Source organism: Lucilia cuprina, chromosome 2 (genome assembly GCF_022045245.1).
Source record: "Lucilia cuprina isolate Lc7/37 chromosome 2, ASM2204524v1, whole genome shotgun sequence".
NCBI lineage: Eukaryota > Metazoa > Arthropoda > Insecta > Diptera > Calliphoridae > Lucilia > Lucilia cuprina.
In genome coordinates this window covers 34,525,590-34,543,371 of record NC_060950.1, presented here as the reverse complement: position 1 = coordinate 34,543,371, position 17,782 = coordinate 34,525,590, and the positions used below count along the sequence as shown (strand labels likewise).

Sequence of the window (17,782 nt, the reverse complement as noted above, 5' to 3'; positions counted from 1 at the left end):
CTATTACAATTCCAAGATTTATTGAACATTATAAATTTAGTAATTTGCATGTAATTCGTATGTATGTGTGTGAAAGATTTAGAGATTTTCAAAATACAAATATATATATATATATATTATATATATATAATATATATATATATATATATATATATATATAATATAATATATATATATATATATATATATATATATATATATATATATATATATATATATATATATATATAATTATGTTCTACACAAAATATTGTTCAACATAAATTGATAATGCTCTTTAAATACGGTTAAAGCGCTTTTAGGGTCCTGCCCCTAATATAGGAGAAATAGAAGTATACAAAACTAATATTTTTGCCAAATTATGTATCAAAAGCTTAATTTGGTAATAAGTAATGTGAGTTTAAGAGATTTTCGTAAAAGGACTTTGTATGGGAGCTATGTCCAATTATGTATATAAAGACAAAATTTCAGAATTCTGTATCTATATCATTACTTGGTAATAAACATTGTAATTCTAAGTGATTTTCTGGACCTAGTATGAGAGCTATGACCAAATATGGACCGATCGTAAAACAATTTTATAGTGAATAATATAGTATATAAGAGCAATATTTTTGATAAATGTATGGATATCAATATTTGGTTATGAGTTATGTGCGTTTTTTATGATTTTCGGAAGGGAACCTTGTATGGGAGCTATGGCCAATTATGGACCGATCCAAAAAAACTTTTATTGTAATATTTCTGTATATAAGAGCAATACTTGTACCAAATTTTATATCGATATCCTTGGTAATGAGTAAAGCGCGTTTAAGCGATTTTCGGGAGGAGACCTTGTATGGGAGCTATGGCCAATTATGGAGCGATCCAAAAAAACTTCCATAGTTATAATTCTGTATATAAGATCAATATTTGTACCAAATTTTATATTGATATCTTAATTTGGTAATGAGTAATGCGCGTTTAAGTGATTTCAGAAGCGGGCCTTATATGGGAGCTATGACCAATTATGGACCGATCCAAGAAAAACTTTCAATGTAATATTTCTGTATATAAGAGCAATACTTGTATCAAATTTTATATCGATATCTTAATTTAGTAAAGAGTTATGTGCGTTTAAGTGATTTTCGGGAGGGGACCTTGTATGGGAGCTATGACCAAATATGGACCGATCGAAAAAAACTTTCATTGTAATATTTCTGTATATAAGAGCAATACTTGTACCAAATTTTATATCGATATCTTAATTTAGTAATGAGTTATGTGCGTTTAAGTGATTTTCGGGAGGCGACCTTGTATGGGAGCTATGACCAAATATAGACCGATCAAAAAAATCTTTCATTGTAATATTTCTGTATATAAGAGCAATACTTGTACCAAATTTTATGTTTATATCTTAATTTAGTAATGAGTTATGCGCGTTTAACTGATTTTCGGGAGGGGACCTTGTATGGGAGCTATGACCAATTATGGACCGATCCAAAAAAAACTTTCAATGTAATATTTCTGTATATAAGAGCAATACTTGTATCAAATTTTATATCGATATCTTAATTTAGTAATGAGTTATGCGTGTTTAAGTGATTTTCGGGAGGGGACCTTGTATGGGAGCTATGACCAATTATGGACCGATCCAAAAAAGATTTAATTTTAATATTTCTGTATAAAAGTGCAATACTTGTACTAAATTTTATATCGATATCTTAATTAAGTAATGGGTTATGTGCGTTTAAGTGATTTTCGGGAGGGGACCTTGTATGGGAGCTATGACCAAATATGGACCGATCGAAAAAAATCTTCAATTATATTATATTTGTATATATAAGAGCAATACTTGTACCAAATTTTATCTCGATATCTTCATTTAGTAATGAGATATGCGCGTTTAAATGATTTTCGGGAGGGGACCTTGTATGGGAGCTATGACCAAATATGGACCGATCGTAAAAAATCTTCAATTGTATTATATTTGTATATAAGAGCAATACTTGTACCAAATTTTATATCGATATCTTAATTTAGTAATGAGATATGCGCGTTTAAGTGATTTTCGGGAGGGGATCTTGTATGGGAGCTATGACCAATTATGGACCCATCTAAAAAAATTTTCCTCTGAATAAATTCTATTGTCATAAAATTTTAATTTCTAAAATTTTGTGAAGATATCGACATTACGACGGAAGTTATTAACAAAAATTTGTACTTTTGTGTGGGAGGTATATGAAATTGTGGACCGATTCTGGCGATTTTACGCAAAGATTAAGCTCTTGTGGGGAAATGAATGTATGCCAATTTTTATGGAATTATCTTTCATAGTTTTCGAGAAAATTACATCAGAATGTGTAAAAAATGCCTATTTTTCCGAGGTTGTTTCAAATTTTGATTCATAACTTTTCCCGATGTAAACCGATTTTGCCAATTTTCAATAACAAACAACTTAGGAAAACAAAGAACATTTTGGGTGAATTTGGTTAAATTCTATTGCTTCGTTTTATCGTGAGCGTGTTTTACACAGACAGACGGGCATAGCTAGATCGACTCAGAATTTGATAAGGACCCAGAATATATATACTTTGTTGGGTCTCAGATGAGTATTTCTTGGTGTTACACACGGAATGACAAAGTTATATATACCCTCTATCACCACTGATGGTGGTGGAGGGTATAAAAATCGTTATTTAGTTAAAAAAAATTACTTTAAACCTTTTTGACTATGGAGTTAACTTGAGGAGAACATTTTTAATAGAAAAATTTTGTTTTTGAAACTGATAGTTTATGTAATCCCTTACGGTCGACTTTTTTTCCTTTATACAAGCTTGGAGCACCCTAATATACACACTACCTAATACCCGGCGTTCATAGCTACCCCAATCGAAATTAAAAGCATAACAATAAAAAAATGTATTTATTTATTAATTAAATTAGCATTTTTTTAAAGAACTAAGTTTTATTAGTTTCCCAGATAAATGAATTTTTGTATTTAATTAATATGGGAGGTGTCGCTCCCTCATGTGTAGTCCGCCAATTTTTTACCCAAATTGTTTACATGGATGTCAAAATATTATGACATTATATATTATGATGAATATTAAAGTTTTTCGTGCAAAATTTTAAGAATTAAATTTTATTAGTTTCCCAGATAAACAAATTTTTGTATTTAATTAATATGGGAGGTATCGGTCCCTCCTGTGTAGTCCGCCAATTTTTTACCCAAATTGTTTACATAGATGTCAAAATGATTCATGCAAAATTTTAAGATTTTAACTGTAATAGTTTTCAAGATAAACGAATTTTTGTAATTAATTTATATAGGAGGTGCCACGCCCCCTAATGGTAGCGAGCCCACTTTTTATCCAAATAATCATATTGACAATAAAATAAAAAGTAGCCTATTACCTATTCCAGACAGGAATACGCCGTGAAAATTTCTAAAAAAAAGTCGGTTCATCCGTTTGTAAGTTTTAAACATACAATCAAACACACATTCATTTTTATATATATATAGATATAGATATAGATATAGATATTAATGTGTATGTTTATGCGTGCGTATTTATTAATGCCTACAATAACTCAAAAAACGTAACATTCTTTGTTAGTGAAAGTACGTTACACTTACTTTACAAAGGACGTGTTTGTTTGTTGCTCTTGTTGGTGGCAAAGAAATAAATGCACATTAATTGAAGTGTTATTACGCATGTAATAAAAGCAATTTCAGCTATTTTCACAATATTAACGTTATAAATAAGGTATGAAAACAATGATGTTGTTTTTCTTTTATTAAAGTTTTAAATTTTACAATAAACAGAGACGTAGAGAGAATTAGTATTTAAGACATTTTTAATTAAGAACTTTGAAGTAGAGTTTTGATAATATTTCTTTTTGATGGATATGTTTTAATTTTATTTAGTTATACATAAACGAACATTTCAATCTCAATAAGGAAAACGAATTTTAATTATTTGTCTACGTTAAAAATTCCCTAAATGCTTTGACTAATTATAAATTATATATTATATGAAGAATGAATAAAGTATACTTTCATAATTGCACTAGCATTGTTATTTATACCCTCCACCACTATCAGTGGTAATAGAGGGTATATAAAAGTTTGTCATTCTGTTTGTAACACTGAGAAATATTCATCTAAGACCCAACAAAGAATATATATTTTTGTTCCTTATGAAATTCTGAGTCGATCTAAATATGTCCGTCTGTCTGTGTAAAACACTCTCACTTTAGAACGAAGCAATGACAGAACCAGATTTATGAGTAAAAAATTAAGAGAACCTCGAAAATTGGCGATTTTTCACATATTTATTTGTATTTTTTACAAAAACTACTGCAGATAAATTGATGTCTTTTGTCAGAGATACAGCTCTTGGCGCCTAATCAACATTGTTAAAAATCGGAAAATCGGTTCACAATTTCATATACCTCTCATGAAAATGTACGTATTCGCGGAAAATGTGTTTATTGTTAATAACTTCCGTTAGAATGACGATATCTTCACAATTTTTACAAATTAAAGTTCTATGGCAATAGAATTCATGCAATTGGCCATAGCTCCCATACAAGGTACCTCCCGAAAACTCACTTAAACGCCCATAACTATAATTTAGATAATTACATAAAGTTTGCCATAAATATAACCTTTAATTTTTTCCGATCGGTCCTGAATTGGTCATAGCTCCCATACAAATTCTTCTCCCCAAATCACTTAAATGTAAATAACTCATTATCTAACTATTTATTTATAGAAAATTTGGAAATAATATCTCATTTATAGACGTAAATGTAACTGTAAGTTTTTTTTCCGTTATACACAGAAAATTCACTGTAATATTTCGATCAGTTCACAATTGGTCATAGCTGCCAAACAAGATTCTCTTCAGAAAAACACATGCATCCAACTCATTGGCATGCAATGATATCCATGCAAAATTTGGCAAAAATATTACTTTCGTATACAGAAAATATACTTTAAATTTGATTTACGATCATCCATAATTGTCCGCTATTCCCATACAAGGATCACTTCCGAAAATTACGTAAAAACTTTTTATTCATTACCAAATAAATTTTTGCACAAATAATCCTTTTTTATCTTCAGAAATGTTACTGTAAATTTTTTGTCGATCGGTCTATCAAAACCATTTACACCGTATATAACTTCTTGCATTATCATAACTATAATTATAAATACCCCCGTATTCATAAATAATATGTGTCTACAACAATATGGGTGTATAACAATATGTTTGAATTGACTCAAACTTTTTATTCACATGCAAATTACTTATTAAATGTAACTAAAGCATATTTAATGGTGCTATTGCAATCTATAAAATTAATAGGCAAGGCGATTTTTTGTGACCTCTTTTACTCTTACAGTATACATCCGATTGGCCAAAGGTATATCATTTTGAAGGTATTTGTTCGCACATGTGTACAATATACAAATGAATAAGATCAGTTCAGAATTTTTTGAGCTATAAGCATTTACTAGTGTTCAATAAATTTTGCATTTGTAACAGATATATGGGGTCTTTCCATTAAAAAATATGAGAAAACTTATATTCACAAATACTTTACCAATATAAATGTAGCTGGAAGAGGGTATTTAAGATTCGACACGGTCGAATATAGAACTCTAACTTTTTTTCATACATTGCTTTAAAGAATAAAGAAAAATTGCTGATGTTGCCAAATGAGGGGAAAAAGCGAAATGAGAGTAAAGTGAAACGCCAAACGCTCCTCAGTAAATCACATACTCCAAACTACATATTCATCTTATTGTTTTGATGTTAATGTCGCACTCATTTTTTCCCTTTGTACTCGGGATTTATATCGTACATCCATTCACAGGCTGTCACAGAAACAATAACAAATGCAGGCCTTAAATCTGAACCACACTTAAAGGTGATGATGGTTTGTTCTGTGAAATATAACACTCTCATAATTGGTCATAAATCTGACAAATATAATTTGTCATCACTCAAGCAGCGACACAGTCAGCCAAACCAAGCCAACCTTTCCAAGGCGAAAAATAGAAATAAAGCAATACCAAATACTAACGAACCACCCACCCTCGATTGCTGCTAGGCCCTATGAACATGATTTTTTTTCCTATTTAGAAAAGTAAAAACTAAGCAAACCAACCGCTGATGTGGAAGATGGTGTCAGGCAGCATTTAAGCACGAGTTGCCTAGTGTTACGACCAACAGTTTCTTTTAGATTTCAGTGTTCATTACACAACGGGCGTATTTTTTTTTCTAACATAAAAATAATTATTATTTCTTTTCTATAACTTATTTCTGTTTTGGATTTTGTTGTAAGCTTACAACAAAATCCATAACAGAATGAAGAAAAATTAAATCTAAATTCTATGACATAAAATTAATAAAAGCTATTTATGTATATATAACAAGTTTTGTTTATATCAGTGAAAAAATATGTTAGTACTAGTAAATAATAACATTTTATTACATGTTTTTTTTAAATGTTATATACTTTAATATGTTGTATGTAAGCAACCCCATAATATGTGCAAAATAATAATTATGTTATTATTTTCCCTATGTAACTTAAATAATATTACTATTTATACTACTATAAAGTATACCTACACCCACCTTAAAGTATACTGATAGTCTCAGAATCACTATCTGAATCCATTAAGCTATGTAAGTCTGTCCGTCCGTTTGTGTGTCTATGTAAAACTTGTGCACACGCTACATGTCACTCTTTTCAATATAATTTAAAATTTGCCAAGTACTCTTCTTTTGGCTTATTGAAAAATTTTTTAAATCTTACCGATTATCTAGACCTCATAAAATCGTATCCTTAAAATGTTCCAGAGTTAAATCCAAAGGTGTCACAAAATCACTAATTCCTTGTATGCCTTTTTAGAGATGATTCTGCTTATACTTAGTCTGTGTTTCTTAGAATAAATTCTAAAATGTTATTACTTACCATCAAAAAAGAAAACGGGTTTATTGATTTTACTATTCTGTTTCTAAACCGCTGACCTAAGACATATTATGGGTCGTTATCAAATTCTATCAAGCCATGTTTGTCTGTTTATTAAAAACAAGATTTAGTTTGAATGGAGGAAGATAGAAAGCTAATTCCTATTAAAAAGTTGCCCAATTGTAGCTATGGAATTCGACATTTTATTGAAAATAAAATATTACTATTATTGCATGAGGATCAGTCTTTACTTACCTTCTATATAAGGTATTCTTAAAAAAAACTTATTCCAGAAATTACTATCCAGGAAAACTAACATTGAAGTATAATAAGTTAAAAAGCTAATAAAACATATTTTTAATACTTCTTCATAAGCATCTGTATTTTAACTAAATAAATTGTTTTACTTACGGCACCACTGCTTAGCTATTTTATTGCTCTTCAAAAATGATTTTTTCAAGCAAATTTAATTTTGTTATATATATTTTTTTTCTAATACACAAGGCCAAAAATAAACTACATTTTTGTTAGATTTAAAGAATCCTTTACTGGAGTACATCTTAGTAATGCAGACGGTAGGTAGTTGTCATGGATAATTATATGTTGTTGAGTAAGTTTAAATGTTTAAATGTTTTTATCTCCTTCATAATTGCTATTGTCCTCTTATAGAACATAGATAAAAAACAACTGACTGATTGTTGGTTTTACTTAGGTTTCCAGAGAAGACTGAAAACATTTAATTATATTAAACATAAGAGGTCAAAAATGATTATGAATACTTTTCCCTAGAGCAAATTAAAACAAGCAACTGTGTGTGTTTCAAATGTATTCTATTTAGATTTTGTGTACCCACCGTCAAAAAAGATGAGGAGTGTACTGATTTTGTCATTCCGTTTGTAACACATAGGAATATTTTCTAATACCCATAAAAGTATAACATTCAGGGTCTTTATTAGATTTTAAGACGATATACCCATGTCCGTCCGTCTGTCGAAACAGCTAGAGGACTGAAATTTTGCACAGCTAATTTTGTTAATTGAGGCTATTTGATATTGAAAATGGACAATATTGGTTCACGATTTCGCCTATCCCTTATATAAGGTCCCGGATAAAGGAAGCATATATGGCGCTGAAATTCAGCATAAACATGTCCAGGGATGGAAAAAGATATTTTGTTTCAGTATCAAAAAATATTTCAGAGAGTACTTTTTTGGATCTCAAAGTACTTAGGTTAGGTTGATAGGAGGATGTGTACTACATCAAATCCCAAAAAATGCACCTAGGCCACAATCGGGCCTGTTGTGCTCTCTTTATCATGAAAAAAAGTAACTGAATGAATTATTCCAATCAGTGTTAGTCAGGAATGTTATTTCCGGAATAACATCACTTCCAAGATACTTGAATCTATCTTCGACGAATGCCAGGCAGTGGCAAAGAAAGTGCTCCAGAGTTTCACTGTCCCCTCCACATGTTCTACATACGTCTGAATTCGCACGTTCAATTTTGCATAAATGTGTTCGTAATCCTGTGTGTCCGCTCAGAACACGTACTTATATACTAACTTCAGACTTGCTCATTTTGAGGAGATTTTTTGTCTTGCTCTCATCAGGGACACCCCATAGGATTTTCGTGGTTCTACCCACTGTTTCATTATTCCAAGAGATCTTATGGGATTCTCTCACCCATATTTTAGTTCAGCTTTTGTTGCGTCGAATGGTTTTGCGTTTGTCAGTTTAACTGCCTTAAGCTCCCTTCCCTTTAAATCTATTACATTCGCTCTTTCGTTACAGACTAATCCCGAGTGGGCTGGTACCCATATTATGTGAACCTTGCCTATGGGAGAGTTTTCTTACAATCCAAAGTACTTTTTTTTTTGCTAATAGTTTGTAATTTAAAGTTGGAATGGGCGTTGATATGGTGACCGTCTCTCAATGTTAACACCTTTGATATAATTTGATGAAGTTTTCTCAGGAAATGCATGGTATCTCATAGCTTCGATATAAATATTACCACGAAATTGTACTTTGTAAAATATTATATTTAAAGCGCGTTTTCTCAAAACTCAGGACATAATATCTCAGATTCCAGATGTGATGCAGAATATGAAGTAATATTCATATAATATTATTTTATCAGACAGATTTACTACCGGCTAAACGATAATCGGATATTGAGATTGTAGCCCTGAAAGTATCAAATAAGACTCGGGAGTATCACGGTACTTTTGCACATCAAATAGTATCAAAAAAAGTACCATCGTACCAATTTTGCCATCCCTGGACATGTCTTATATAAACCTAAATCTCTTTGTAAAAAAAAAGCATATTCAAATTTTATAGAAACTTGAACGTCTTCTCAAATTAAATAAGAATTTAATATATCCCCGGTCAGTTCGCACTGACCAAAAATGGCGATACCGCTTCATCCATGGGGTAAATTCGCTAAGGGGATGGGGCAGATTTGTCATTAGTAAAATAGAAGAAAAAATTACAAAAATAAAAACTTATTTTGCTGTTTTATACTTTTTTCATTAAACAAACTATAATAAACCAGATATTTATTGTTTATTTCACAAAACTTAACAAAAACAAGTTAGAGTGCTATATTCGGCTGTGCCGAATCTTAAATACCCTCCACCAGCTACTTCTATGTTATTACTTTTCTAATTGATCAAATATTTGTAGAAATCAGTTTTCTGATGTCTTTAATAGAAAAAATCCCAAAAGTTAAATCTATTACAATTCCAAGATTTATTGAACATTATAAATTTAGTAATTTGTATGCATTTGTGTGAAAGATTTAGAGATTTTCAAAATATAAATACATATATAATTTTGTTCTATACAAAATTGTGTTCAACACAAATTGACAATGCTCTTTAATGCGCTCTTTAGGGCTGGACCTAGTATAGGAAAAATAGAATTTTTGTATATGTATCATTATGTATCAATAGCTTTATTTGATAATAAGTAATGTGCGTTTAAGAAATTTTCGTAAAACGACTTTGTATGGGAGCTATGTCCAATTATGTATATAAAGACAAAATTTCAGAATTTTGTATCTATATCATTACTTGGTAAAAAATATTGTAAATCTAAGTGTTTTTCTGGACCTAGACAAATATGGATCGTTTGTAAAACAATTTTATAGTGAATTTATGTATACAAGAGCAATATTTTTGCTTTATATATATATGGATATAAATATTTGGTTATGAGTTATGTGCGTTTTTTCTGATTTTCCGAAGGGAACCTTGTATGTGTGTTTTTCTAAAAGGGAAAAACATTTCACAATATTATTTCTCTGTATATGAGCAACACTTGTGCCAAACTTTATATGGATAACTTAATTTAGTAATGAGTTATGTGCGTTTAAGTTATTTTCGGTAGGGGTCTTTGTATGGGAGCTACGACCAGTTATGGACCGATGGAAAAAATTTATTAGTAATATTTTTGCGTATATGAGCAATACTTGTACCAAATTTAATATCGACATCTTAATTAAGTAATGGGTTATGCACGTTGAACTGATTTTCGGGAGGGGACCTTGTATGGGAGCTATGACCAAATATGGATCGATCCAAAAAATCTTTCATTGTAATATTTCTGTATATAAAAGCAATACTTGTCCCAAATTTAATATCGATATCTTAATTAAGTAATGAGTTATGCGCGTTTAAGTGATTTTCGGGAGGGGACCTTGTTTGGGAGCTATGACCAAATATGGACCGATCGAAAAAATCTTTCATTGTTATATTACTGTATATAAAAGCAATACTTGTACCAAATTTAATATCGATATCTTAATTTAGTAATGAGTTATGCGCGTTTAAGTTATTTTCGGGAGGGTTCCTTGTATGGGAGCTATGACCAATTTTGGACCGATGGAAAATTATTTTCCTTGATATGAATTGTATTGACGTAGGACTTTAAGTTGTAAAATTTTGTGAAGATATCGACATTGTAACGGAAGTTATTAACAATAAACACATTTTCCGGGAATATGTACATTTGTATGGGAGGTATATGAAATTATGAACCCATTTTTCCGATTTTTAACAATGTTGATTCTGGCAACAATAGATATATCTTTGATAAAATCCATCAATTTATCTGCAGTAGTTTTTGTAAAAAGTACAAATAAATATGTGAAAAATGGCCATTTTTTTCGAGATTGTCTTAGATTTTTACTCATAACTCTGAAACTATTTCACCGATCTTCGATATCTTCGGCCGATAAAATTTTGTTACAAAAAACATATAATAATTGTCCTAACCATGCCGAACCATGTTTTTTCTCTGCGTGTACATTTGCTCATTCGTAACCGATTACTCCCTAGTGTGCTGGTACCCATATGATGTGAATCTTACCTCTGGGAAAGTATTCAGTTAAAGCTTTCTTACAATCCAATACGGTCTTAGATTTTGTTCAATCTTCTGATATCGCCCTAATTGCCTTCTGGCTGCGGGAAATGTATTAAGCGCTGTGGGCGCCATATTTATTCTAATCCAATATACGCATTCCGTTATTGCTCGTACTTCTGCATGGAAGCTTGTGTTATAATTTGATAAACGGTGGTATATTTCTGCTTCTGGATTTTCAATATAGAACCCCAGCCCCACTTTATCACCCAATTTAGAGCCATCCGTGTAACAACGGATTCCTACTGATATTTGTTTTAATGTTCCGCTTGACCAAGAATTCTATCTGGTATCAGCGTTTCAAATTTCCCGACATATTATGTGTCTGGAATACGATCACTTTCCAATGTGTCCAGTAACATTGATGACGTGTGCTATAACCGCTTTTGTCCAGTTTGCATAAAGTTAAGAGCCGTTCGGCTGTAAGCGCCGCATCATATCTTAAATATGTTTCAATGGGAGGAATATCTAGCAACATTTCAAGAGTAGTACATATGGCACCACTTATACCCAAGCAGCATGTACGATGAACTCCCTGTAGTAAGCTAGAATTGGTCTAATTACACTTCTATAAATCCAATTTTTCATAGTAAGACTAGGACCCCATTTCATGACTATAGTTCTCCAACATATCGCGCAGCACCGATGTGCCTTGTTGATCCTTTCCTCTATGTGGTGTCTTCATTTTAATTTTTTGTCGAGGATAATACCTAAGTACTTAACTTTGTTGGTCACTTCATGCCCAGGTTCGGTATACGTAGACATTTTGGTCTTTTTATAAAAAGACAGATTACCGTTTTTGCCGAGTTAACATTGAGGCCTCTCGGTTGAGCCCAGCTTAAGTCCGTATTCAGAGTTTCCTCAGCTCTTCTAAACAAGCAATTTGGATCCTTTCCCTTTAAAAGTATTACGTCATCGTTTGCATAGCAGATAGGGGTAAGTCCTTTCTCGGTTAGGGTCCTTAGGAGGCTATTAATCGTGATAATCCAGAGTAAAAGTGACAAAATGCCACACTGTGGTATACCGCGAAATACATTATCCTGATCGTTATATCGTACATCTTGCAGCTTATCCATCTATTCCTTAGCATGTGGATGATCCAGTTACGGAGCACCCGGTCAACATAAAACTGGTATAGGGATTAGATAAGATTATCAGTGTGCACGTTATTGAAGGCGACTTCGATGTAAATGCACACAACCAATATATATCATTTGCTATCAAAGGATGTAGTAGACAACTTTGTTTAAAGCGGTTTCCACCGATCGTCCCTTTACATAAGCATACAACTTAAATTTTAGGTCTTTGTTGAGTATAATGCTTTTAATCATACTATCGACTATCCGTTCCGAGTTTTAAGTAGGAAGAACGTAAGGCTTATCGGTCGATAAGTCTTATGTGTCGCATAGTTAGTAAATATCTGAGACAGATGTACGGAAACCAGCCCCGCCTCCTTCTGTAAGAGTGCAGGGAAAATGCAATCCGGTCTGCAGCTTTATAGGGATTGATTGCCGCTTTAATCACAGTCCCACAGTCTTTTAAGGAATGTGGGACTTAACATTCGATTTAAAAGCTATGAACCACAAATGATACACCGAATAAATAATAAGATTACTTTGTTTCGCTTCATTTTCATTTTAATATTTTTAATAAATAATAATAAGGGTGACCCAAATACGAAAATTAATATTATGATATAATTAAAAAAAATATCATGGTGTGAATAAGTACTTGCTGCGTTGCATCAAAGGATAAAGATGTAGAATTTATTTAGGATTTATATCTATTCATCTCTTATGATACCAAAATATCATATGATTCTTTTGATATATCTATACGAAATAAATCTATTTCTTGAAAAAGGACTTTTTATCATTAACCAAACAAACTTACTAAATTGTTCCTCCATACAAACGTGGCCATACTAATATTTTTATGAACTTATTAAGAAAAATCTTTTCCAATAATAAACTCAATTCAAATAATAATTGCGATTCTATTGAAAAATGCGCATTATTATTATATATTTTTTAAGCAGGTTTTAAAATTTACTCAGAATCTTTAGACAGAGATTGAAATATCAATAAATACGTTTTTATTAATATAAAATTCGGGTTTGTTATCACAATTTTAAATTTTAAGGTTACAGTATAAATTCACAATACAACATTGCAAGTTGTATCATTTAATTATAAGCAAGAAACAAACGGCTAATAATTTTATATACATTTAAATATATTTTAAACCGTAATGAAATCAAAAATTTTGTTATTTAGTGTGCTAATTATAGCTATCTCGTTTACAATTGGCGCCGAAGCAAGTAGACATTCTAAATCACGTAATAGATCTACCTCAAGTAAACAACGAACTCAGAATAGTAATAAAAGTGGAAGCGGACATAACAACAGGGGAAGCGCAAGTGAACATCATGTAGTTGTTAGCCAACATCATAAAACATCTGATCATAATATAAAACAACAACATACTAATCATCCAAATATGGCAAAAGCCCATAGTCGTGTAGCAAATACTCCAGAGGGTCATCATAATTCGAATCAACCCGAAAGTTATCCAAAACAACAAAACCCTATTCCAAATACTGGGACTGTTGTATATACTTCTCAACAACCTGTTTATATCGTGAACCCACAACAACCAAATGTTCCACAATCTTCAGGAACAGGTATAAAAGATTTTTGCATTTTCCATTATAAATATTAAATTTTAGAAAACTTTAGATGATTTCGTAGCAGGTTATGTAGCTGGGGCGAATTCAGCTCGTCGAAAACTAAGACGCAGAAAAACAACCACGACAACAACTACACTTGCTCCTTCTACCACCACAAATCCATGCTTAATTGCCGCCCAAGTACCTGACAAAATTGTAAATAATCAACTACAACAAAATCCAGCAGTTACCTGTGAACCTCTTAGTATCACGACCAATCCAACTGACTATCAAAACCCTCCATTGGCCGCTATTATTTAGATATTAAGTTGATAACTGTCAAACTTAATATGTATATTAAAAATATATATCTATGTAACTTACATCAGCATTTTATGTAAAACAATAAAATTTGTATGTTTGGATTATAACCACTATCTACTAACACTAAAGCTAATAAGGTTCTAATTACAAAAACCTCTTGATTTTATAAATTCATAATCACTTTAAAATGAATTTTTAATTTTGGTGCTAAATTTGGAAGAGAGCTTTTGCTCTGTATAAATGTTTTGGGTTAAACCATGCCGCTTGGTTTTATCAATAAATTTTATTATTGTATTAAAAACTTGAAAACTTTTCTAAATCATGGAAGAAGTTCCAAAAATTTTACAAAAGTTTTAAAAAACTCTCTACATTTTATATTTATAGAAGCAAAAAGTTGTGAGAATTTTGATGAAATTTACAAGTTGTCTTTACTCAAGGCTATGGACTGGTTTACTATCAAGAAAACATATTAATTTATAATCCATATAATAGACTAATCTATAGTCCAGGCAAAAGTCTAAAACTGATCTGTAGTAAAGTCTATGGACCGATCTACATATAGTCCAGAATATGGACTGATATAATTTCCAGTCTGATGTCTACAAAATAAACTGGTCGATAGTTCAAAAAAAGCAAAATCTACGTTGATGATCGCTCTCGTCTATGTTTAAGAGCAAAAAAAACGAAAGCGTTGCACAGTGGTATAGGAAAAAAAAGAGGGAAATAATTCGGTAACTTCTAAACGGTTAATCCGATTTTAATGAAATTTGGTATGCACAAAAAGGAGGTGTTGTCGAGTTTAGGTTTTGAATTTGGACCTTATAGGCCAACCAGGGGCCCGGCGGGGGGTCCTCAAATTAGGACACCTCGGCTATGTTAAATTTTTAAAACGATCCTATTTCTTCATTTGAGTTCCGATTTAAAAAAAATTTCGTATATAGAATCTCCTCATCGAGCACTATAAAAAATGTTTATATATCCATCAGTGAAAGAATTATGTAAAAATCATGACTGAGTCCAAAGTTATAGGCATTTTAATTTAAAAAATTAAAAAAAGGCGATTTTTTGCATTTTTTTGGGAAAAAAGTATCTTTTTCTTTTTAAGTTATCTAAAAAGTTTCTAAGAAGATGTATATAGAATTTATACTTTTTGAAAAGCTGACTTTACATAAAATACGATAAATGAAACAAAACCTAAAAATTTTTGATACCGAGGGGACCAGGTCCATCCAAAAAACCCTATTTTTTATAGAAAATTCAATTTTGAGCAAAAATTCTCAAATCGCATAGTCGATATCAAATTATAGTGACCTGTTTTATATGACCCAATATGTTCTTAATCATTTTGTAACGGGTTTCGATAACCCCGCCCCTGGTATGGATATAATAGGCAAAAAACCAAAAAATCCCATTTTTGGGATTTTTTAAAACTTTTTTGGGAATTCCGGGATTTCTAATAAGAAAATTCGAACTTTTTATTTAATTTTAGATTTTGAGTAAAAAATCTACCTAACTGTAAAATTTCATCAAAAAATATTCATAAATAAAATTTTTATTGCAATTTGAAAAATTTGTATCTTCGCAAAAACTGAATAAAAAAAATTTTTTAATTTTTTTAAAAAAAGTATTCCGCGAATTTTTTAATTTTCAAAAATTATATACAGTTTTGAAAAATAGACAAAATTACCTTTCCATTGATATATAACATGCCTACCTAATGTTTTTTAAGTGACAAATTAATTAGGGAAAACTCAACATCTTTTAGAAAATTTACCTAGCACTATTATTTTCATCCATAACGTTAACTCTTAAATTTGTTACATATATTAAAAAATTTTCAGGTATTATTTTTTAAACTGTAATGATTTTTACCCTATAGGTCACTTTAATAGGTAGCTTATTAAAGTGACCTATTGAGGAAAAATTCATTACATAAGGATACGTTAGACATATTAGGTAGAATATCATAACCCTTTAAAAAATAATTTAATTTAAGTACCTGTAATTAATATATAAGACAGGTTTATATCTGTTTGTAATTATTTGTAATTTTCTAACCATGGCGATCGTACTAAAAAAAATGATTTGTGCTCCATTTTATTTGAACACTCTTCAGCTCCTTTTCAAGATAAAGTGAACTTCTTATTGAAATATATTGAAACTGCACATAAAAATAAAGTGGATAAAACTGATATATGTAAAATTGAAAATTTTATAAAATCAGTTGATATAAAACTGAAGAGTGTTCGGTATTCCATTGCTAAATTTCGATCGAAATTTTCTGATTGGCTGGATGAATGTGTAGAAGTTGCTATTTGCGTATCAACTGTTGGTGCTCCCTGTAAGCAGTATGAGGATTTGAGCTCAAAATCTAAGAGGAAAAGGTTATCAACTTCACTAGAAACCTTATCTAACGAAGAAGTTTCGGACACTTTTAAAGCAATGTTAAGAAAAGAAAAACAGCCTTTGGATGCCATAAAAATTGCAAATATTCTTCCAACCGCATCACCAAGACGACTGAAAAGAATTGTAAAGAGTATACCCACACCATCATCTGATACAACGTTCACTGAGGAAGAAGCTATTGCGCTTATGTTGCAGCTGGGATTAAGTCGTGATAACTACATAACGTTAAGAAAGGCGCTATCTGAAAAAGGAGTGGATGTTTTACCATCATATGACAAAATAAAGCATTATACCACCTCCTATTGAAATAACTGATCGGAAGGCTGTTATTGGACTCGGCGCTCTACTCGAAAATACTGCTTTAAGGATTGCTTCTGACTTTTCTTCAGACCAACTAAAAAAATAAATTCTTGTGATCTTCAACTCATTTGTAAGTGGGGATGTGATGGATTATCAGCACTCTCGGAATATAAACAAATCAACACAAGTGAATCATCTTCCGAGTATAAAAGTGTATTTATGGCATCGCTAGTTCCATTAAGAATTCGAAAGTATGCTGACAGCGATTCTCCATCAACCAGTTTCGATGATATTTGGAAGAATTCGACTCCAGGATCCAAAGCTTTTTGTAGGCCAATAAGCTTTGAGTATATAAAGGAATCCAAAACAACAACGCAAGATTTGATAAATCGTATTGAAGCAGAAATTAAAAACTTGGAACCTATAACAATCGAAATAGAAAATTATTCGTTTAACATGTCCTATGATTTAAAACTTACAATGATTGATGGGAAAGTTGGAAATGCCATTACAGGAACATCATCTACTTGGTACTGCTACATATGTGGTGATAAAAAATCAGAATTTTCGAATATTTCCAAGCAAAGATCAATAAATGAGGAAACATTACAATTTGGAATATCCCCCTACATGCTCGCATACGATTTCTGGAACATTTTCTACATTTAGCATATGATTTAAAGTACAGAAG

General features: G+C 31.1%; 1 protein-coding gene across 1 annotated transcript; it reads left to right on the top strand.

Annotated features, from left to right (window-relative positions):
- The first annotated feature begins 13,542 nt into the window (after positions 1-13,542).
- LOC111681068 lies at positions 13,543-14,492 on the top strand. The gene is made up of 2 exons (XM_023442785.2): positions 13,543-14,076; positions 14,132-14,492. The coding sequence occupies exons 1-2, from the start codon at positions 13,644-13,646 to the stop codon at positions 14,380-14,382; spliced, it is 684 nt and encodes a 227-aa protein (XP_023298553.2). The 5' UTR covers positions 13,543-13,643; the 3' UTR covers positions 14,383-14,492.
- Positions 14,493-17,782: the final 3,290 nt, after the last annotated feature.

Excerpts from the sequence above, each read along its gene's own strand:
- LOC111681068 (XM_023442785.2), top strand. The coding sequence starts at position 13,644 with ATGAAATCAAAAATTTTGTTATTTAGTGTGCTAATTATAGCTATCTCG. Across the intron at positions 14,077-14,131 it reads TCCACAATCTTCAGGAACAG|ATGATTTCGTAGCAGGTTAT; the intron begins GTATAAAAGATT and ends AGAAAACTTTAG.